We start from the raw sequence: 23,347 nt of genomic DNA, 5'->3' as shown, positions 1-23,347 counted from the left end.
GGATCTGCCTGTCCCAGCCCCCCAGTGCTAGCACTGCAGGCCCAGTGTTTCACTGGGATTCTGTGGCTTGGAACCCAGAGTCCTTGTGCACATACAGGAAGCCTTTTTATCCACCGGGCCAACTCCTAGTCCCTCTTAGCATTTGTTTGCTCTTGAACTGTTTATATGTGTGTAACGTGTGCACACATGTGGCACGGGGCCATGACTGTGTGTGAGAATGTATGTGGAGACAACTGCCTCACTGGCTCATTTATTCTGGAGTTTCTCTTTGACCGTTTCCTTTATGCATAAACATATCTTAATCATGTGTACCCCTTTTCCTTCCACTTCTTCTGCCGAACCCCTTGTTGTTCACAAGACCTCCTCCTCCTTTCATTACTATTGTTATGATTATTATTTTAGACAGGGTTCCTCGATGAACCTGGAGCTCACAGATTCAGCAAAGCTGTCTGCAGGCACAGGCCAGTGTCACCACGCCCAGTTTTTACATGAGTCTTGAGTATTGAACTCAAGTCTTCATGCTGACCATATAGACTAAGCAGTCTACTGGCTGAGCCATCTTTCCAGCCCCTGGTTTTTCTTTTCTTTGGTCTGTCTGTTTGTTTTCTTTTCTCTGTGTAGCCCTGGCTGTCCTGGATTTACTCCGTAGACCAGGCTGACCTCGAACTCACAAAGATCCACCTGCCTCTGCCTCCCAAGGGCTGGGAATAAAGGTGTGTGCGCCACCACTGCCAGACCAGCTGTTTTATTTTTAAGATGGGGTCTCACTTGGTTCAGGCTGGCCTTGACTCCACCATGCAGCTGAGGGTGACCTTGAACTCCTGACCCTCCTGCTTCTGCCTCCTGAGTGCTGGGATGACGGGCCTGCACCACCTCACTCCTGCACTGCCCACGCTTGTAAGTCAGTTTGCTTCTGATTCTTTCAGGACAACGGGAGGCCAAGTTCCCATCTCTGTAACTGGGTCAGCGAGCTCATGCATGTGCCTGATGCTGGCAGGTCCCCCAGTTCCCGGGCGGCAGTGGCTAGACACTGACAAATGACCAAAGGGAAGAAGGAGCCTGTGGTGAGTCCCAGGGTGTGGGCGAAACTCAAGCCTCCCTTGAGTGCCTGTGGGGACATAGATGCGGCCTGTCTTCCTGGCTATGGCCGCAGCTAGGCAGCAGGGACTGGGAGCCTCTGATGTGGAAGGTATCTGGCAGGATCCTGAAGACATGCCAGGTGGGAGCAGCGAGATTACCTCACCTGAGCATGGACAGGCCCCAAGGACATTCCTGCTACCTCCAAATCTGGAATTCACCCTAAGTCGAGGGCTGGAACTGGGGCTCAGTTGGTAGAGTGCTTGCCTAGCTCACAAGCTCTGGGCTCCATCACCAGAACCATATAGAGTCGATGTGGGACACACCTACCACCCGACATCTGGGCAGTGGAGGCAAGAGGACTAGGAGTACACGCCCAGCCTCACTCAGGACTGTCGAGAACACAAAGGAATAAGGCTGGGGTGTAGCTCAGAGGTACTGTTTGCCTCGCACACTTGAGGCGTGAATTCGAGTCCCAGAACAGCAGGAAGGGGGAGCAGAAGGGGGGAAAAAGAGAGGAAGAAGAGAGAAAAGAAAGACTAATGAGATGGCTCAGAGGTTAAAGCCATTTGTCGCTAAGCCTGATGACCTGAGCTCCATCCCTGGTACCCACATGGTGAAAAAAGAGAGCCAACTCCTGAAAGTTATACACAGTGATAAATAACACACAAAAAAGTAAATAAATGGGAGAGAGAGAATTCAAGGAAGAAGGAGTCAGAGAACTGAGCTCAGTGTTGCGTTTATCTGAAGCCCAAGCCAGAAGGTAGTTTAAATTTAAGGGTGTTTCTGGTGTGGGCGGGAGGGCGGATGGTTAGTCACAGGCCTGAGGTATCAGGGCTGCACAAACGAGGAGGTCTTGTCAGCTGGAAGTAATCGGAGTATTTTCCTGGAGGCAGAGGCAGGAAGATCAGGAGTTCAAGGTTGTATTTGGTTACATCGCAAGCCCCAGGCCAGCCTGGCTCAAAAACCAAACAACAACAAAAGCACAGCTTTAGGAAAGAATGTGTGTATGTGGTGTTTTCTGTGGGTGGTGGGGATTTTGTGTATGTCGGGCTGTGTCCCGTGTGTGGTTCGTGTTGGGTTATGTGTGTTGTACTGAGTATGGTACGCTGAGAGCTGGGTGTGTTCCTTTCTGTCGTGGCTATGGTATAGGTGATGTGTTTTGTGTAATGCTGTGCTGTCTGTGTCCTGTGATATGCGTGCTGTGCTGTGTGCAGTGTGTTGTTCGCTGTGCGTGTGGTATGCTCACTAGCATAGGTGTGTGTACATGTCCACACACACGTGTGTGCCTGTGGAGAAGAGCTGATATGGCACCCTTTGCTGTTGTCTTCTTTTTGAGTCGGGGGCTCTCACTGAACTTGATGCTCACTGGTCTAGATGTGCTGACTGAGCTCCAGGGAGCCATCTGCCTCTGCCCCAAATCCAACCAAGTGCAGAGAGCAGAGGAGCAATCTGACCACACCCAGGTTTTCGGGTGCGTGCTGGGTTCTGAATTCAAGCTCTTTATCTTAAGAGGCAGGCTCTTTATCAAGTGAACTATCTCACTAACCCCTCCCCCCCCACGCACCTCCAGGGTTTATTTCTGGGAAGCAAGAACCACACCACGAGCTAGGGTTTGATGTAGCTTTCCCCTCTCCCAATGCTAAAGTTTAAACAGTGGAAGCCTGCTGGCGAGGTCGTGGAACCTTTAAAAGGCGGGGCTTAGTGGCGGTTGCTGTGACCACTAGGGGGCGCTGAGAGATGGCTCAGGAAAGAGCACTGGCTACTCTTAAAGAGGATTAGGTGAGGGAATTTGTAGTTACAGGATCCTGGTTGGGCTTTCTCTCTCTCTCTGTTTTGTTTTCAAGACAGTCTCACCATGTACCTGCCTAGAGCTCACAATGTAGACCAGGCTGGTCCCGAACACACGAGAGTTCTGCCAGCCTCTGCCTGCAGAGTACTGGCATTAAGAGTCTGCAGCACCATGCCCTGAAAGTGGGTTATGCAAAGAGCAGGTTGGCTTCTGCACCCTCTGGCTGGCTGTCCTCCCCTGTGATCTCTTCCCTAGAAGCCCGATGCGAGCACCGCACCCCCACCCCAGCTGTCGTCACCATGAGGGTCTCACTAGAGTCTAACAGAGACAGGTGCTCTGCCCTCCTATCTCCAGATAGACCTCTGTCCTTTTTGTTTTAACTTTTTATCGAGTCTTTGTGAACTTCACATCATTCACCCCGGTCCCATTCATCTCCCCGTCCTTTCGTTCCTACCTTCTGCCCTTGCAACCTTCCCCACAAAAGGAAATTTAAAAATAAAACAAAAACATCTCGTCGTGGAAGCTGTAGAGTGTCACGGTGTATCCCACACGCCTTTGCCTGCAAATGTTCACTGCAATGGGTCAGTGGTCTGGTTCGAGGCCTCTGGCTTCTCACCAGCACTCCTCACCGATGTCCCGTGTTATCCCTGTGTCGGAGGGAGATCCTGCCGTTCAGCGCTCCGGACCCCCACCACCAGGGGGAGCTCTCCAGCACTGCCCGGGCTAGCCCGCCCAATGCCACAACCAGGATGGGTCAGGACCATCTTTCCCGCCCTCATGACCTGAGGGCCAGCATTCCTGCCTGCCACAGGTGGCAAGGGGTGCGGGAGGGGGAGCGCATCTCTCCTGCATCCACATCACTTCATGGCAGGCAGGTAGGGGGGCCAGCACCCCACACTTACACCCTTGGCGGCGGCTGGGCGAGGGGGCGCAGCCTGTGCTCCCACCACCAGGGTTATCGCTACTGTGCTGCCCGGGTGTGGTGCAGGGCCTGTCCTCCAAGAAACCTGCCAAGAAGTGGGGCCAGCTCTTCAAAGTGCCCCAGCCAGCTGCGGGGCAGGCAGTTCTGCACAGACCTTTCACATTAACGTGGTCCCGGGCGGTGGTCCAAACCAGGGACTGCATGGCCTTTGGTGGGAATACGAACCATTTATGGCCATGGCCCTCAGGGGCGGCGTGGGCTAGGAGTTCGCCGTGGCCTCGGATGGCAGGGCAAGCTACTCACGTCAGGCTATTCCTCTCGGCCTCCTAGTTTCCTGCTCTGCCTCTCAGTGCTTCAACAAGGCAGTTTCTCCCACTGTCCACCACATACTTGAACATCATAGCGGCTCCTGCTGCGGGTGGCCGTGTGGCGGGCCTCGGGGGGTCCTTTGCTGCCCCAGCTGCATGGCAGCTGGCAGGCCTCTAGACCTTTGTTCTTTTACTTTACATGTTAAAAAATTTAGTGTGTGTGTGTGTGTGTGCGCGCGCGTGCGCGCGCGAACACGCACATTTGTCCCAGCACAATGCAGAGGTCAAGGGACAACTTGTAGAGTGGGTTATGGGGGTCAAACTCAGGCCATCAGAATTGGCAGCAAGTGCCCAGTGACTCTTCTTTCTTTAACTGCTGCCATTCTGACTGCGTGAGCCCGAATGCCTGCACAGTTTTGATTTGCATCTCTCTGATGAAAGGACAGCCTTGGGTTTTTGCATTACAGCAACATAAAGTGAAGTGAGACCCCAGGGAACTGGGCGGAAGGATGGGAGGGCGGGACTAGAGGTGGAGGCCATCTTGCTGTCTCACCAATGAGCTGCTAGCTCTTCTCAGCAGGGAGGCAGGAAGCACTGTCCTGGGGCCTGTGATCTCCTACAGGACAGGGTAAGGAACTAACGCAAAGCCTGGCATCCCGTCTGCAGGGAGGGCAGAGACACAGGTGTGCACAGCCATCCTCAGCAGCCCTAGACGCTCAAGGACTCCAGCTCAGGCTACACTCAGATCTGTGGCTTTGACCCAGGAAAGAATTTCAGGACTAGCCAGAGTCAGAGATTTTCTTAAAGATAGTTCTTTTCTCCTTCCTTTGTTTGTTTGTTTTGAGGCAGTGTTTTTCTGTGCTGTACTTGCTCTGTAGATCAGGCTGACCTCACATTCAGAGATTTACCTGCCTCTGCCTCCTGACTGCTGGGATTAAAGTCATGCACCACCATTGCCTGGCTTTTCTTTTTTATGGTATATTTATGGGGGGGGGACAGGGGGGCTGGAGCGATGGCTCAGTGATTAAGGTCTTTGGCTGCTCTTGTGGCGTTTGAACCCCCCCATCCACACAGTGGCTTCAAGTCATCTGTAGCCCCTAGTCCCAGGGGACCCCACACCCTCTTCTGGCCTTCTGGGTGACTAGGCAAACACGTGGTGCACTGAGATCCATGCAGGCCAAGCATACAAACACATATTTTTTTTTAATGTTTATTTATGTGTGTATGCTGTTTGTGCAGGTACCTGGAGGCCAGAAGAGGGCGTCAGACCCCTGAAGCTGGAGTTGTAGAGAGTTATGTGCTGCCCGACATGGATGCTGGAAACTGAGCTCAGGTCCACTACAAGAGTAGCCAGTGCTCCAAACTGCTAAACCATTGTTCTAGGCCTCTATTAAATATATATATATATATATATATATATATATATATATATATATATATTTCTTTCAAGATAGATAGGGTTTCTCAGATGGGTGATGGCTTATGCCTTTAATCCCAGCACTCAGGAGGCAGAGGCAGGAGGATCTCTGTGAATTTGAGGCCAACCTGGCCTACAAGGGGAGATCCAGGACAGCCAAGGCTACACAGAGAAACCCTGATTTGGAAAATGAAACAAACAAGCAAACAAGACAAGGTTTCTCTGTGTAGCCCTAGCTGTCCTAGAACTCGCTCTGTAGACCAGGCTGGCCTCCAACTCAGAGATCTGCCTGCTTCTGCCTCTCAAGTGCTGGGATTAAAGGTGTAGAGACAGGTAAATAGAGGAGCTGGGGAGTTAAGGACCAAAGGCTAGCTATGTCACAGAAGCCATAGATTATCTGTGGTAGGGACCATCTCCCTGACATTGTTCAGGTAGGATATTTATTATGGTCTGGCCCTCCCAGGCTAGTAGGTTTGAGTACTTGATGCTTAGTTGGTGGTGCTTTTTAGGAAAGCTGAGAAGTGTTGCAGGATACTTGATCACACTGTGAACCCCAAGATTGTGTTATTTACTGGAAAAATCTGTTTCTAGTTGTGGTGTGGCTCAGCCCTAGCACACACCTTTAATCCCAGAGCTTTTTGCTGGAATATTGTAAATGGGATAACATGAAGTAAACCATAGGTCAAGAGGCTGAGCAAGCCACCCCTTGGCAGAGAGTGAACATAGGACTAGTAAGAAAAACAAAAAAAACAAAAACCAAAAAAACCCATTGAGAGTAAGAGGAAGCCAGGAGGATGGATAGAGGGACACACAGGAAGCAGAAGGAAGGGACATTCAGTTTGAGGGGGTTTGAGGAGGAGGGAGAACCAGGGTTCCTTTCGGGACACTGGCTGAGGAGGAAGTGCTTGCTCTGCCTCTCTGGGTAGCTTTCGCCCTCAGCATCTAGCTCCTGAGTCTTTCTTGGTAAAAATAAAACGATTGAGATTTTGTTTAAAGACAACAGAGAACAACCTAGCAGAATGCCTGGTGAGGACACACACACACACACATACTGCAAGGAAAAATATCAGCTCAGGTGGTTTATAAAGGTTAAAGAGGAAACCCTGTATTACGATGAGGTGTTTAATTTTAATTGTGTGTGTTAATTGGGTGAGCCAAAGTGGGTTTTTGATTGCTGGACTTCAATACTTTGATAGCTGGACCTGGGTAGTCAGCCTCAGAGGGAGGAAATGGCCAAATAAGGGAACAGACCTTGGTGGCTAGATTCAGGAAAGCAATCTAAGGGTTTTTAGCATGGCAGAAGGAATTGGGAAGAAGGGCAAAGCCTGCCAGAGCCATGTTTGCCAAGCTTGGCTGACCAGAGTCCCCCCCGCCTCCCCCCACACACCTGGTGGGCACAGGCAGTGGATCTCTGTGAGCTTGAAGCCAGCCTGGGTTCCAGGTCAGCCAGAGCAACCTAGTGAAGCCCTGTCTCACTAAACAAAAGCAGGTGCAGTGATGTGCTGGTTAGTTTTCGTCCACTTGACACGAACCTATCAACCTGGGAGGAGGGAACCTCACTGAAGGAATTATCTTCATCCAATAGTCCTGTAGGCGTTTCTCCAGGGTGTTTTCTTCATTGTTGACTGGTATGTGAGGACCAAACTTACCATGTGAGAAAGCAGGCTGAAGAAGCCACGGAAAGCAAGCCAGGAAGCAGCACCCTCCATGGTCTCTTCCTGCCTTCAGTTCCTGCCTTGGCTTCCTTCCGGGACAGGCTGGAGCCTGTAAGCCTAGTAAACCTTTCTTCACCCAAATTGGTGTTGGCCAGTGTTGCAGCGCAGCAACAAAGAAGCAAACTAGAACAAATGACCCGTTTACATGCCAAGAGAGGCAGAAGGGTCCTTTCCTGCGGCATCCTTCCCGCCCAGCCCAACTGACTCAATAAACTCCAGGCCTAGTGAGAGGTTCTGTCTTTCTCCAAAGCGAGGTGACAGAGGAGAGCGGACACAGACCTGTGGGCTCCGTGCACAGCGGCCTGTGAGAAGCAGCTGTGTCCTTTCGAAGGTGGCTAGCCTGCCAAGAGCCATTATCCAAAAACATGCTCTTCTTGGGAAACTCTTGTGTGGGGGTGCCTGTTTGGCCGACGCTGACACATTCACAACTGGGCTCCATCACTCCCTTACCCTTCCTGGACTAGCCAATTCCGAATTAGCCAATCACATCAGACTGTGAGGTTGAACTCCAACCAATGGGATGAGACACAGCTACCACCCGATTAGAATACAAACTAAGTGACCTTTCCTAGCGTGCTGGCTTGGGGCATAACCTGGTTTGGGGCATAACACTGCTTTTTTACAAAAAGGATTTGTATTGCCAGTTTACTTTCAATTTGTTTTCATATCTCATTGTGCAACTGAGGATCCCACACACAAACACTTATGCATGCGCAGTGGACTGAGCTAACAGTCCCCCTAAGTTTCCTATTCGTTAGGTTGCTTTTGGTACTTTCTCCTGCTGACAGAGAAGACCTGGCAGGGCTCATGGTCCCGAAATCCAGACTGAACAGAGGCGTCCCCCTCCCAGATCCCAGCTGTCTCCATTTTACAGTACCGCTAGTGCCCTCCCTGCCTAAAAAGCCCTCAAAGACTGTCCGCTTTGGGGAGGACAATCATCTACAGGACTGATGGAGACGGCTTCTGAGGCCAAGACGCTGCCTAAGGACCAGGTCCTGTCTCTAGAGTTCTCAAGGGCTCTGGAAACAGGCTCTGGGGACTGAGCAGCCAACCATCTCTCTGTGTGTCACTAATTCCTCCTGACAGACAGCTTGGGTGAAGAAACAGGCTCTGTGTGTGTGTGGGGGGGGGGAGGTTGGGGTGCACACGAGGGGACTGGAAAAGGATGGCAGTGTATGTCTTTATCGCTTGCCAGCTTACTGCCCTGAGAAAGTGTGGCTCACCGATTCCAAGGCTCACCATCGCCACTAGTGAGCAGGCCAGCAAGCTTCCAGCATCCGTCTGTCACACATGCCATGGCCAGTTTTCACATGGGTACTTCGAATTTGAACTCAAGTCTTCAAGCACTCAAGATGACCCACTGGGCCATCTCTCCTGCCCAGGAAAAAAGGCATCTTACAAAACAGGAAACCTGTTCTGTTCGGCTAAGGCCTCCTGGTGAGGTATTGGCACCAGGACTTGCTGGCCTCCTCCGTCTTCCTCTTTGCCTGGGCAGAACTATCAGCAGTGTGCTGATTAGGATCTGCCAGGCGAAGGCCTCCTTCGGCATCTTTCTGTGGATTCCTGTGTGGTGCATGTGTGATGTATGTGTGTGTATGTGTGTGTGGGGGGGATCAGAGACCAAACTCAGGTATGCGCTCCTCAGTCATCTTCCACCTCACAGTGTGTGGTTCATGGACAAACAAGTGTGTGGGTGTGGGCGCACAGACCTGCGTGCAGACAGCAGACACTGATGTCCTCCTTTATGTCTTTCTGTATGGTTGCCTCAGACAAGGACTCATGGAACCCAACACTCTGGCTTTCAGCCTGGCTGACCAGTGAGCTCTCAGGATCTGCTTGTCTCGGTTCCCCGGGGCCTCCACTTTCCTCCTTCTTTTATGGCCAATTCCCCTGTAATCTAACTATGCATCCCTCTTCCTACCTCAACACATCCCCACCACCCACACCATCATCACCACCACAAAGAGAAAGGAGCCAAGGAAGGAAGGAAGCAAGGAAGATGCTCTTGAGAGTCTTCAGGAAGGGAAGGCGACTGGCTAGTACGGAGAAGCAGACAAAGACGGCAGTCTCCCAGAAGAAGGCGGGACAGGGATGTATTCATATGCAAATGAGGCATGAGGCCCGAGCTAATATTTTGATTCTCTTGAGAAACCTGTCATCTTGCACCTCAAAACAAGAAAGAGGTGGGGCTGGAGAAGGGAACCCTTCCACCAGGAGGGCCTGCGGGAAATGGGTGCCCTGAGAGAGCCAACATGGAATGCCCCCTTGCTGAAGGATGACTCACCCACCTGTACAACCGAGGCTTGTCTCCCTGTCTCTTCTGCTCATTCCTCCACTCCCATCCTTTAATTTTTTTCTTACACATTAAAAAAAATTATTTGCTATGTATGTGTGTATGTGTGTGTAGGTCAGAGGACAACTTCCGTGTGGGTCTGTGGGATTGAACTCAGGTTATCAGGGTTGGTGGCAAGCAGCTTCACCCCCAGAGCTATCTCCATGGTCCCTTTTTATGTTTTGTTTGTTTGTTTGTTTTTGAGACAAGATCTCAAGAATTCCAAGTTGACCTCAAATATGCTGAGAATGTCTTCAAAGTTTTATTTTATTTATTTATTTTTTTTAAACAGGGTCTCCCTTTCAACTATAAACCTGTGTGGGTCTCCACAGTTTTGGGGTCCTAAGGGCATTGGAAAACACAGATATTTACATCACAGTTCACAACAGTTGCAAAATTACAGCTATGGCGTAGCAACGAAGCCATTTTATGACTGGGGGTCAGCATAACGGGAAGAGCTGTCTTAAAGGGTCGCAGCATCGGGAAGCTGGGGACTGCTGCTTTGTAGCTTTGCCTGGCCTGGAACTGGCTGTGTAGAACTTGCTGGCCACAGAGATCCCCTAGTGTTGAGAGTGAAGGCGTGTGCCAGAGCACCCGGATGTCAATAGATCCCTTGCCTTTACCTCCCAGCTCCCAAGTGTGCCTGTTTTGAAATAGGGTTGTATTCTGCAGTCTCTCGGCTGGATGGAGACCCGCTTTCCAGCGCAGGCTGGCCTCAACTGTCCAGCCCATTGCCTCTGCCTCCCTGTACGGGCTGGGTAACAGGTGTGCACCACCCCCAGCGGCTTTGCTCCCTGGCGTCGTGCCACCTCTACCTCACCTACCCTCCTGACATTCAGCCCTTCCCCAGCTTCCAATTTCCCAGTGCCTCAGTTTCCCTGTTGACTTCCCTGGTCCCTTTTTTTCTACCACTCCCCTCCCCCAGGCTAGTCCCCCCGCCCCCGCCCCATCTTCATCGTGGGAAAATCCTAGAAGGGTGAATTGACAAGCACGTGACAGTTGCCCCTCCCCCATCTTGTGACCTTTCACACCTAGGCTTATGGGGCTGGCGAGGTGGGGGGGGGGTGGCTGCCGGGTCCGGTCCCCGGCTCCCCTCGCTCACCAGTGTCAGCTCCCCACCTGCTGGCCGGGACCCCACTCCACCCGGCTGGCGGCCTGAGCCGGGCTGGGGGCGGGGCTGGGGGCGGAGCCCGCGACAAAGGCTGGGCGCGGGGCGGGGGTGGGGTGGAATCCCGGCCGCGGGCGAGGCGGGGAGGAGGCGCTCGGGTCGCCCGGGCGGGCGGGCGGGGTCGCGCCTGGCGGCGGGTCCCCATTACCCAGGCGCCTGTCGGGCGGGGGGCGCGTCATGTGGCCGCTCACGGTCCCGCGGCTGTCGCTGCTGCTGTGGCTGCTCTGCCCAGGCCTCGCCGGACAGGTAGGGGCCCCGAGGGCAGGTGCGGACGCTGGGGAGCCCTGGAGGGACGCGGGCTCAGTGGGGTCCCGCGAACAAGAGCTTTGGGGTCCCACCCGCCTCGCCTCCCCTGCCAACAGCTGCAGGATGGCGAGGGGCGTATGGGGAAGGTCGCACCAAAGGAGGGGCTGGAGCATCCTCCCTCGTTTGGGGAAGCCCTGGGGACACCTAATGCAACCTCAGCGTGGGGAGACTGAGGAGACCCCTGTTTTGGGGTTCCAACCCCCTGGATGACCCACAGCTCACACCCCACCATCTAGCCGTGAGCTTGGGGAGGGAAAGTTCAGGGGTGTCGCGTTCCCTTGCCCATCATGGCTAGGGTATTTATCTCCTAAAGCTCTCCCCATCCATTGCCTGCACCCCTATAGTGGAGAAGGGGGCGGGACTCACGTGTGAGTGACTGACAGGGCTGGGCACCAGGTGCCTGCCGCTCCTGGGTGCCGGGGAAACGTGTGTCTTTGTGTTGTGGCTGGGTGTGACCCAGGGGAGTTTTTGTGTGTGTTCAAACGTGAGTGGATTGGGGTGTGACTGGGAGAGGGTGCGTGTACGTGAGGGAGGGTGTGTGAGTGACAGTGGGGGCGGGGTGACCCGAGGGCTGGGGTGATGGTTGTGGGTCTGTCTGTGACTGGCTGTGTGACCCGGCATGAGGACTCGTGAATCTCTGTGGTGTGTTTGGCGGCTCCTGCTGTATGTCAATAACGGGGTGTGACAGTTGCCCTCATGGCTGTGCCCAGATGCCTCCTGGGTTGTCCAAAACTGGAGTGACAGTCAGGTGTGTGGCCATGTGAGGGCACTCTGTGCCTTCGGTTGAATACATCACTCCAAAACGGGGTGTGCAGGGTGACAGGCAGTGTGTGCAAACGTGACACCCAGGCCCCGTGTGGACTGGATCTGTGCACACCCTCCTGTGGTCTGGTGGAGGAAGGTGGCTCGCTGTGGTACCTCATCTTTCGGACAAGCTTGGAGAGCTTTGCAAGATGTGAAGGGTCCAGGCTATCGCCTACTATGGAGAAACCTCATTCCTCCTCCATTTTAGGGATGGGAACACCCCCCAGATCTCATGCGTGGGGGAGTCAGGAAGCTGGTCTCAGTAAAACAGCATCACAACAGCAAACGCTGTAGAAAGGCAGGTGCAGTTTGTGTAGGCAGGGTGAAGGGGTGGGGAAATTGAGGCACAGAAAAGTTAGGTCACTTGCTTACGCCCAGACAGCTCAGGAGCGGCACAGACAGGGTGGCGTGGGAGCGGGTCTCTCCTGAAAACCTGCACACTTACGGTCTGTTAGACGATCCACTCCTGGGGGCCACACTGCCCGGGTAGACATGACGAGGCGGGGCTGCCAGGTGGGGACTCACAGTAAATAACAAGGGTCTGGTCACACCCCACAGCCGGCAGAGACAGGTCTATGCAGGATTTTCACAAGGAGAGGTTGTGGGGTCACCTGCTCTCGGGGAATCAGCACAAACACACGGGGTTGGGGTGGGGGGCGAGGGAAGGTGCAGCTGATTGCGCACAGTTGGCACTCAATATGCGAGCCCGAAAGAAAATAGGCACACCACGTGTGAAAGAGACAAAAAGAAAACAACAACCAAAAACCCACAAACCCCTGAAAAATGGCCGGGGGTGGGGCGGGGAAGAACCAGGAGGGAAAGAGACTTTAGTTTCGGAGGGTAACTGAGTCACCCCTAGGTTTGCGACCCCACGGCCAGTTTGATGAGAGACCCCCGGGACTGCAGGGCGGGACTTAGGGATGGGGGCTACACAGAGAGCAAGGGGGGGGGAGGCACACAGGGGTGGAAGTGGGGAAATCGGAGTTGGCGGTCTTGGGGCATCAGTCACTGGCTGCACTGCTCCAGGTGGCCACTGGGGGGCACCACGTGATGGTTAAAAAAAAAAAATAGCCAGCGGTTAAAGTGGTTTGACTCCACCAGGGGAAGGAGAGGAAGGGGGAAGACGGCAGAGAAAGAGGAGAGAGAGGGTTGGGGTTCCAAGGGAGGCGGCTCTGCCCCTCTTCTCTCCATCTAATCCCAGACACCCCTCCGCAGTCCCAGCAGAGTCCTTTCTGAGAAATCATTTCCCCAGCCGTTCAGTCACCAGATTGGATGAAGCAGTGAGGCCCAGCCCTCCTGGGGCTGACCTTCAGGCGCCGCAGACAGATGAAACCACACAAATTTATAAGACAAGCTCTGAGAGCTACATCCGTATATAATCCTATGCAAATAAGGAAACTCGCAAATAGGAAGCTAGGCATGGTGGCCCACACCTGTAACCCAGGGTGTGTGTGTGTGTGTGTGTGTGTGAGAGAGAGAGAGAGAGAGAGAGAGAGAGAGAGAGAGAGATCGATCAGGGATTCAAGGTCATTATCCATCACAGCGTGAGTTCAAGGCCAGCCTGCCCCGCACGCCCATAAAGGAGATTAAAGAGTGGAGGTAGGGGTGAGGATCTGGAGCCATGGCCTGGAGGTCAGAGGTCAAGAGCGCCCCGTGGCGTTTGTTCTAGTTTGCTTTCTGGGTTGTGGTACAGCACTGACAACAGTAACCAGCAGGGGAACAGAGTCGCCTGGCTTAGGTCCAGGTGGCTGTCCATCACTGAGGGGTCCGGCAAGCATGCACGTGGGGACCAACGGCCATCCCTCCACCGAGGGGCCCTTTTCCACTTTCGGGGGACTGGAGTCTGATTCCCAGCACGCACTTGGAGCAGCTCACAACCACCGGTGAATCCAGCTCCGGGATTTAATCCACTAATCCTCATCTGACCCAATCCACTCTCTGGCCTCCAGAAACACGCACACATAGACACATGCAAACTGAAAAATAAAATAAAATTTTGTTGTTGTTTTATTCAAGACAGGTTTTCTCTGTGTGTTTCTGGCTGTCCTGGAAGTCACTTTTGTGGACCAGGCTGACCTTGAACTCACAGAGCTTGGAGATAGGGATTCCTAGGGACTATCTGGGCAGGTGTGTTCCGGGAGGTGTCTCTAAGGAGTGGAATTAGAGGCCACATATGAAGGAGGTGAGTGAGAAAGGCTTTCGTGTGATGGGCATTCAAGGTGGAAGGAACAGCCAGCCTGTGCAAAAGCCCTGTGGTCCGGGAGTAGCGACAGCTGTGGACCCAGCAGGGTGAGGAAAGATGAATTCGGTGCTGGACAGGGTGAGCGAAGCCGAGCAAGGCGGAGGCACCAGGATGCCCTGAGTGTGAGTGGCTGGGGATTTGCAGTTGAGAGGGAACTCAGATCTGTCAGAGACATTTCCCCACCTCTCTAGAATTTGCCTCTTGTTCTAGGTCTGTGAGTATGTGTGAACGTATGTACGTCTGTGTGTGTGGCTGCATGTGTGTGCATGTGTGGCTGCATGTGTGTGCATGTGTGCATATGGAGGCCAGAAGCCAACCGAGGTGTCCTCCTTTACCTCATTTAAAAAATATTTAAAAATTTTTAATTTTCTTCCTCCCCCCTTTTTTCTTTCTTTCTTTCTTTTTCTTTTTCTTTTTTTTTTTTTTTTTTTTTTTTTTTTTTTGAGACAGGCTTTCTCTCTGTAACAGAGCCCTGGCTGTCCTGGACACAATTATGTAGACCAGGCTGGCCACAAACTCACCTGTCTCTGTCTCCTGAGTGCTGGGATTAAAGGAGTATGTCTCCACGCCTGGCAAATTTTAATTTTTTTTAATTATGTTTTAGTTATTTTATGGTGGTGGCATGCAGCCAGTGCTCTTAACTGCTGAGCCATCTCTCCAGCTCCAAATTTCTCTTGGTGTTTTGTTTGTTTTTCAAGACACAGTTTCTCTGTGTAGTCCTGATTGTCCAGGAATTTGCTCTGTAGACTGGGCTGGCCTCAAACTCAGAGATCTGCCTGCCTCTGCCTCCTAGTGCTGGGATTGAGGGCGTGTGCCACCACTGCCCGGCTTGAGGTTCTGTGGAGCCGGCTCATACACCCTTCTACCTTAGTTTTTGAGACAGTCTCTGGCTTTGGCTGGCTACCGCTGAGCTCCGGGGGTCCTCCGGCCCGTGCTTTTCCAGCCTGGGCTTACAGGTACTCGAAGCTCTGCTTGGTGTTTCTGTGGTGCTTGTGCCACAAATGCTTCCCTCGCTAAGCCAGCTCTCCAACTGCATGATTCTTGAGGGGCCTAGAGCTGCAGGGACCCTGACGGCCCTAAGCCTGCCGTCTCATGGAGAGCCGTCCTCTGCCCAACACCTAATAGTCCTCCCCGAGGGCTAGCTTTGCTTTACTTTAAAATGTTTTTGGTTTTTGAGACCAGGATGGCACTCACCATGTAGCCAAGGATGCCCTTGCATCCCTAATCTTCCTTCTCTTCCTCTGCCTCTCAAGTGCTGGGGCCACAGGGGAGCACCAAACACCAACCTTAGCTTGTTTGTTTGTTTAGTTTTTTGAGGCAGGGTTTCTCTGGGGAGCCCTGGCTGTCCTGGACATGTTTTGTAGCCCAGGCTGGCCTGGAAATCACAGAGCTCTGCCTGTCTGCCCCCCAGAGTGCTGGGATCACAGGCGTGTAGCACCATGCTGGCCCACCACAGCTTTATCTTAGTGTTAAATGGGCTTGGGGCCACAGGAATGGGAGTGGCTAGTTCAAGTTAAACATATGCCTCAGGCCCTTTGCCCTCTCCATCCCCTTCCACCTTCCTGGATGCTGTTCCCCTAGGAGCAATTATTTCAGTGACTCCTCCTTTTCTGTTTAAATTACCTTCTCTAAGAATGCTGCTGTGACCAGCCATCTAAAATCATTTATTGGTGGCCATGATGAAGTGAAACAAGAGCTGCTTAAACACACAAAGGCAGTGCAGTGCCTCGGCAGCCAGTCTGTGAACCCAGGGGGCTACTGAGTAACTAGCGGAAGGGAGGCACACAGAGAGTGGAAACACGTGCTCTGGGAGGCATGTGGACAAGATGCCTGTTTTACACGAAGCTCTGAGCTCCAGTCCTCAGCATACATAAAACGGAGCAAGGCACCGTGTGCCTATAATTCTAGCACTTGGAAGAGGGACGCAAAGGGGTCAGGAGTTCAAGGTCATCCTCTGCTGCGCAAGGTCTCGACCTGTGGGTTGTGACCCCGTGGCAAAGCATCAGATATCCTGCATATCAGACTTTTACATTACGATTCAAAACAGTAGCAAATTACAGTTATGAAATAGCAACAAAATAATTTTACGGGTCACCACAAATGAGGAACAAAGGAAGGTTGAGAACCACTGCTTTGTTACATAACAGAGAGACCGGCTTCGGCTACATGAGACCCCGCCAGCTCTAAAAACAAATCAGGCCGGGGTAGAGCTCCAACTCCATCCCCTACAGAAACTAGGTGTGGTGAGCATTCCCATAACCCCACCTCTCGGGATACACGGGCAGGAGATTGCCACTAATCTGGGGCCAGTTTAGGTTACAAAACAGGACCCCGTCACCAAGAAACAAGTCTGGAATTTCCCAGAGAAGATTTTCTGAAACTTCAGAAAGCAAACCTCTGGAAAAGCGGGGACCCCTGTGCCGAGGAGGGTGACCGAGATCATAGGTGTCAAGCCGAGGCTGAAATTTCTCGGAAGGATGCTGCTACTTCAAGCCGAACGCTGAACTTGCTCATCTTTTCCGAGGTTTTCCCAGTTTGACTTGGGGCGGGGAAATCTGGCCAAATTCAGGGAGAGCCTCCTGGGGCTGGGCCCAAAACTGAGGAGCTGGGGCGCCACCTAGTGGTGGAACGAGGTTTGTGCAGGACATGAGGTCTGTGTGTGTGTCTCTGTGTGCGCAGGTGCGCTTGTGTTTACGCATGCATGTGTGCATAGAAAGAACATATAAAGTATATATAAACCTCAGTTGGGGCTCCTCAGAAGCACTCCATTTGTTTTGTTTGTTTGTTTGGTTGGTTGGTGTTGGTGTTCCAAGACAGGGTTTCTCTGGTCACCTTGGCTGTCCTGGAACTTGCTCTGTAGACCAGGCCGGCCTCAAACTCACAGAAATCCCCCTGCCTCTGCCTCCCGAGTGCTGGGATTAAAGGCATTCACCTCCACAACCGTGCTTTGTTTTTTGTTCGTAAATATGAATCACTTTGTATTTATTTGGGAAGGGGAGAGTTCTTGGCTCAGAGGACAGCTTCGAGGAGTCAGTTTTTTCTTTTGCTGTTTGGCTTTGCGGGGATGGAGCTCAGGACTTCAGGTCTGGAGTCAAGCCGTTTTAGTCTCTGAACCTTCTCGTCCACCTAACCTGGTCTTTCTGAGAGAGGATCTCTCGCTGACCTGCAGCTTACCAAGTGTGGGGCTGGGTACAGTCAGGCTGGATACGGCGACAGGTTGTGCTCCCACATTCAGAGAGCCGAGAATCCACACTAACCCCCAGGACGGCAGCAGTCCTGTTACACTCCCGTCTCAGGCCGGTCTGAGAGGAAGCAGGAAACGCCACAGTGAAGCTAAGGGAGGTGATGAGGTGTGTTTGCAAAACGTATTCACCTCAACACCAGCAAACCCGGGAGTCTCCTGGTGCCTGCTCCCTCGCAAACCCCCTCCCCTTATGTGTGTGTGGGTGTGTTAGCATGTGAGTGGGTGCGTGCACGTGTGAAGGCCAGAGGCTGGCATCCGTGGTCTTCCTAGGTTGCTTTCTGTTTCATGTTGTGGCTTGATCTCTGCGGATTCTGTTAGTCTAGCAAGTCAGCTACCTCTGAAGATATGGGGTCTCTGAAGATCCCATTTTCACCTTGGGAGTGCTGAGACTCCAAGCAGCCCATGGCCACCTGCCACGCCTTACATGGGCTCTGGGAATCTGAAGTCAGGTCTTCACCCTCTGAGCCATTTCCCTAGCCCCTGCTTTCTTTCCTTTTTAAAAAAATGTATTAATTTGTTTGGTTTTGTTTGTTTGGTTTTGTGTGGGCATGTGTCTGTCTGGAGGTCAGAGGACAGCTTGCAGGAATCAGTTCTCTCCTACCGTATGGGTCCCAGGGCTAGATCTCAGGTCATCAGTCTTGGCCGAAATCACCTTTACCTGCCAAGCCATCTTGCCAGCGCCTTTACACACAGTTCTAATGACATGTATAACTGGGTTGCTAAGTTCCACTTTGAAGACAGAACTATAAAATGTCACTGCACAAAAATAAAGAAATACAAATTTAAAGACAGTTGAGGCCATGGAGAAGATACGCAGCTCGTCATCCCCGAAGCTCAGGGCATTCCAGTTAACCTCAAGAAAAGCACAGTAGTGCTGGACCGATGGCCCTGCAGTTAGGAGCACCGGCTGCTCTTCCAGAGGACCTGGGTTCAGTCTCCAGCACCCACATAGCAGCTCACAACGGTGTGTAACTCCAAAGCATCTGACATCTTCACACAGACACACATGTAGGCAAAACACCAGTTCAGATGAAACAAAAATAAAAAAATCGGGTTCATTATTATTATTAACAAAAGAAAGAAAAACAGAGCAAACACAGCAAGAGATGGGAGCTTTCTTCCCCTTGTTTCTCTGGTAATTTCAGAGTGAGGCACTGGAGACTTGGAGGACACAGCTTACGGTGGAGCGTCTGACAGTTCGCAAGTCCAAGAGACAGATGCAAGCTGGGCGTGGTGGTGCAGGGCTGCCATCTTAGCCCTCTGAAGGCCGAGGACAGAAGCTGAAAGTTGAAGGCAGGCATGGGCAACTTAGCAAGTCTTTGTTTCAAAATAAACTGAAAAGAGGCTGGGGGCATGGCTCAGCGGTACAGCCCTGCCTACAATCCCAAGGGCGGGCCTGCAGGCATGGCCAGGGCAGCACAAGCATCGTAGAGAGGGTCATTCCCCACGCTGACGTGAGCCGTGAGCCGGGAGTGCATGGGTTTGGGGATGGGAACTCAGGTTGGGTATGAGTTCCTACGAGGTGTGAGGTTAGAGGTGAGTGCAGAAAGGACTGTTGTGCTCTGGCTAGAAAGCCCTTGAGTTCCAAGTTAAGGATTTCAGAATTGTTGAGTTGTCAGTGAGCAGCAGTCACAGGGCTGCAGAGATACCTCAGCGGTTGAGAGAAGGGCTGCTCTTCCACAGAGCCCAGTTTTGGTTCCCAGCATTCACATGGCAGCCAGGAGTCACCCGTAACTACAGTCCCAGAGAAACAGAAAACCTTTTCTCAGCCATCCCCACCCCAGCCCAGGCCCCAGGCAAGACACCCATACACACAAAACACACACACACACACACACACACACACACACACACACTCTGATAAATGATCATAATGACGAAGGATTGTCCTGACTGCAAGACCCTGCCTCTCAAAACAAACAAGGCTCAGCATTAGTTTTGCGATGGCTCAGTTGGCAGCCTGAGGTTCCAACCCCTGAGCGGGAGAAGCTGGCGTGATGGAGGGCTCCTGTGATGCCCGAGATCGGGAGGTGGAGTCTGGAGGATCGGGAGCTCAAAGTCATATTTGGCTCTATGGCAAGTTAGAGGCTACCACGGGCTACATGAGGTGATGTTTTAGAAAAGCAACAGTAAAAAAAAAAAAAAAAAAAAAGCATCAAAACTCTATCCTAAGTACACCAAAGTTCAACATTTCTAGTATGAAGTTAGAAAACCCAGCATGACCTGGGTTTACCCAATCTGGGAACTTGCACATTCTCTTGCTCACTATTGTGACTACAGAGACCTCTGTAAGTCACAGCATAAATAAAAGAGTCTGGCATGGTGGTACCTTTAATCCAGCATTTCAGAGGCCGAGGCAGGCAAATCTCTGTGAGTTCAGGGCCAGCCTGGTCTACAAAGCAAGTTCCAGGGCAGCCTGTGCTGTTACACAGAGAAAACCTGTCTCAAAACAAACAAAAAAACAAACAATAAATAAAAAGAATCTATGAATTGTGGTGATCTACTGTATGTGACCAGAAGCGGGGTTACTGGGTTATGTGGGAAATCCTGCTGAAGTATTTCAGTGTTGAATAAGTTTCTGGCAAGGCTGGGTGTAGTGGCTCATGATCCCAGCATCCGGGAGACAGACACAGGTAGATCTCTATGAGTCGAAGGCCAGCCTGGTCTACATAGCGAGTTTGAGAACAGCTAGGGCTACGTAGAGAGATCCTGTCTCCAAAAAACCAAAATTAAAAAACAAAACGAAAACAAATAGAAAGGAAGAGGAACCAGCTACTGCAATAGAGAGAAAGAGAGAGAGACACACACATAGGACATAGAGAGACAGACCTAGACCCTCTGACCCTCATACCTGTGCTGTGGCATACATCAAATAAAGAAATAGTTTCTGGCAGATATGCAAGTAAACTCTTCTGCCAGGCAGACTCCAGCTGTCTCTCATCCCTTGGATTCCTGGTGCCATCTTGTTTTTCCTTCTGAGATGTACTCTGATGGCCGTAAGAGAGGCTCTCCTTGAGAGGCCAGTAGGCGCTCTGTTATTGACATGCAGACGTCCCACACAGACTAAACATCTGGTCTTGTTGTTGGTGTGTGCGTACATGTGTAAAGGTGTAAGCCTGTGCGTGAGGGTGCGCCTTTGTGTGGCGGTTCACTTGTACATGTGTGCACGTGCATTCAGAGGCTGGACGTCCTCCTTGACTGTCCTCCACTCTATGCACTGAGGTAGCCCCTCTCACTGAACCCAGAGTTCGTTGATTTGAGCTAGCTGGCTCCAGGGGTCCCCAGTGCCCTCCTCCAGAGCTCTGAGGCAGGCTAGCCAATGAGACACTGGCATTGTGTGGGTTGTGGATCCAAACGCTTGTGTAGCAGGCATTTTACTCCCTGAGCATTTTCCCAGACACCCCTCTCCGCACCATGTGAGAGAGACAGAGACACAGAGAGAGACAGACCTAGAGAGACAGAGAGAGGTGGGGGTGGACACCAGCACCAGCGGCTCATATAGGTCACCATGACCTTGAACCTTCTGCCCCCGCTTCCAGAGCTCTGGGATGACAGGTGTGAACTGCCACGCCAAGCTTTTGTGGTCCCAGGATGAAACCCAGAGCTTCACACCAGGGAAGCTCTCTTCCCACTGAGACAAACCCCCATCCCTCTTTTTACTTTTTATTTTGGGGTGTGTTCTCATCCTTGATCTTCCTGCCTCAGCCTCCTGAGCGGCTGCCGTTATAGACCTGTGCCACTGGGCCCGGCAATGTCTGAGAGAGAACTGCCTTTTCTAGTGGCTGCCTTATGTGAAATAAGTGTTTGCTTTTACTCAGTTTCCAGGGTTGGCCCATCCCCGCAGCAGCAGGGAAGTCAAGCTGATGAGAGCCTGCAGGAGCTGGCTGCCTTGAACCCACAGTCAGGGACAGAGGGTGAAGACTGCAGTCTGGTGCTCAGCTGGCTTCCTTCACTTTCGGACAGTTCGGAGAATGTGCTGTCTAGGGAATGGTGTTCCCCGTAGTGTGCTGGGTCTTCCCATCCCATAATCAAGACGGTGTCCCACGGACATAGCAACAGGCCAGCCTAATCTAGACAATCCCTCCTGGAGATTTGCTTCCTGAGAGAACTAGACTGTCTGGCTCTCAGTCAAGTTCACAATCAAAACTGACATCACACCCACAGGAAGGAAGACAAACCTTCTGTGTTTTCTTGTGAAACTTCACTGTTGGATGGATGACCCACCCAGAATTGCTTGGTGGTGTGTGTGTGGTGTGGGTGTGCATGTGAGGAGTGTGTGTGCCTTTGTGTAGAGGCCAGAGGTCAACCTTGAGTGTCATTACTCAGGAACCAGCTGCTTTAGTTTTGGAGACAGTCCCACTGACCTGGAGCTCGCCGGGCAGGCTAGCCTGGCTGGCTAGTGAGCGGCAGGGATGCCCTGCCTCCCCAGCCCTGAGCTGCGGACATGTACCAGCATGCCGAGCTTGTTCTTCCTTTAAAGCTCTCTTCTGTTTAGTCTTTGATGGTTTCATACCTGTATACAACATATCTTGTCCACGCCCACTCCCAACTCCCCCGTTCCCCTCTTCCCTTAATGTCCCAACGCATGTTCCTTCCTACTTTTGAAAAGGCCCACAGATATCAATGAGGGCTTGCTGCTGGTCTTGTTTGGGTCTTGTGTAGGTAAGCCTAGCTACAGGAAGTTCGTGAACGCAATGGCCAGGCCGTGTCTGGAGGCCAGCATGTCCCAGCCTTTCTCCCCATCCTCTGGCTTTTGCAGTCTTTGTACAGATGTCCCACTTACCACCAAGCACTCAACAGTCCCTACGTCCCGCGTTTTGCAGTTCTGAGTTGCTGCATTAACCGCTGCACACTGCAGACAGATCCTCCCTGGGTAAGGTTAAGGCCAGCAGTGATCTCTGGGTGGAAAGGTAAATACCTAGAAGGCACTTTGACAACTTGTCCAATCAGCGAAACAACAGTGGCAGGTTAGCCCTATAGGCCGGACCTGCCAAGCCATGGGCTTCTGGCCAGGTTGACAGGACCAAGCAGGAGCCCCTTTTTGTGCAGTAGACCTCAAATTCAACAGAAAATGGTTGGTTACCTCAGTAACCATCATTCCAGTATTGCATCAATGAGCATGTCTTGCTTGGCAGGCTGGTAGGATTCAAGACTTTGTAAGACCGACAGTACTTTATGCTATTTTATTTATTGTATTATTATTATTTTGGTTTTTGAGACAGTGTTTCTCTGTGTGGCCTTGGCTGTCCTGGTCTCACTTTGTAGACCAGACTGCCCTTGAACTCACAGAGTTCCACCTACCTCTGCCTTCCCGAATGCAGAATTGAAGCCACCATGCCTGGCTTCGATTATTACGATTTTTTTTAATGTGGGTTCTGGGGGCCAAACTCAGGACCTACACTTGCACAGCAAACATTACCCACTAACGTATCTTCCCAGAACCCAGAGGACTGATGTTTGTGTATGGTGTGAGGTAGGAGTCCCTTCCGCTCTTCTCCACTATGAATCAGTCCAAATGAATCAGCTCCATATGGACTCTGAGACCGAATGCTGGGTGACTTCGGGAAGGTTTCTCAGCATCTCTGTGCTTCTCCGTCCACCCTCGTTTTTGTTTTTGCTTAATTTGCTGCTCTGGGGATTGAACACAGAGCTTCACGCATGCCGGGAAAGCACTGAGCTCCACCCCCAGCCTTGTTAACACATTTTCACTGTGGGGTTACTGCTGTGAGTAGTAGTTCCAGTGCTTGGGAGGCAGAGGCAGAGGCAGGCAAATGTCTGTGAGTTCAAGGGCAGCCTGCTCTACATGGGGAGTTCTCACATCAGCAGAGCCACATAGTGAGGCCCTGACTCAAAAAGGAGATGGGCTGAGGAGATGGCTCAGTCAGGAAAGTGCTTATCATGCAAGCCTGAGGACTGAGGTGCCGCTGTGTGCACTGTGTCCTAGGGGTGCAGGGACAGAAGGACTGTGGGGGCCTCGGGCAGCCAGCCTGGCCCAATCGATGAGCTCTGCATCCAAAGAG

At 52.0% G+C, this 23,347-nt stretch overlaps 1 protein-coding gene across 1 annotated transcript in view; it reads left to right on the top strand.

Moving 5' to 3' along the window:
• Positions 1–10,813: 10,813 nt before the first annotated feature.
• Olfm2 (olfactomedin 2) overlaps positions 10,814–23,347 on the top strand; it is a 75,262-nt gene continuing 62,728 nt past the window's right edge. The window contains exon 1 of the mRNA XM_021652490.2: positions 10,814–10,977. Within this exon, the coding sequence (XP_021508165.1) occupies positions 10,909–10,977 (69 nt within the window). The 5' untranslated portion in view covers positions 10,814–10,908. The remainder of the gene's footprint in view (positions 10,978–23,347) is intronic.

The sequence above is a fragment of the Meriones unguiculatus genome, chromosome 1 (genome assembly GCF_030254825.1).
Source record: "Meriones unguiculatus strain TT.TT164.6M chromosome 1, Bangor_MerUng_6.1, whole genome shotgun sequence".
Lineage (NCBI taxonomy): Eukaryota > Metazoa > Chordata > Mammalia > Rodentia > Muridae > Meriones > Meriones unguiculatus.
The sequence above is the reverse complement of the archived record's forward strand: the minus strand, read 5'-3'. Positions and strand labels throughout refer to the sequence as shown.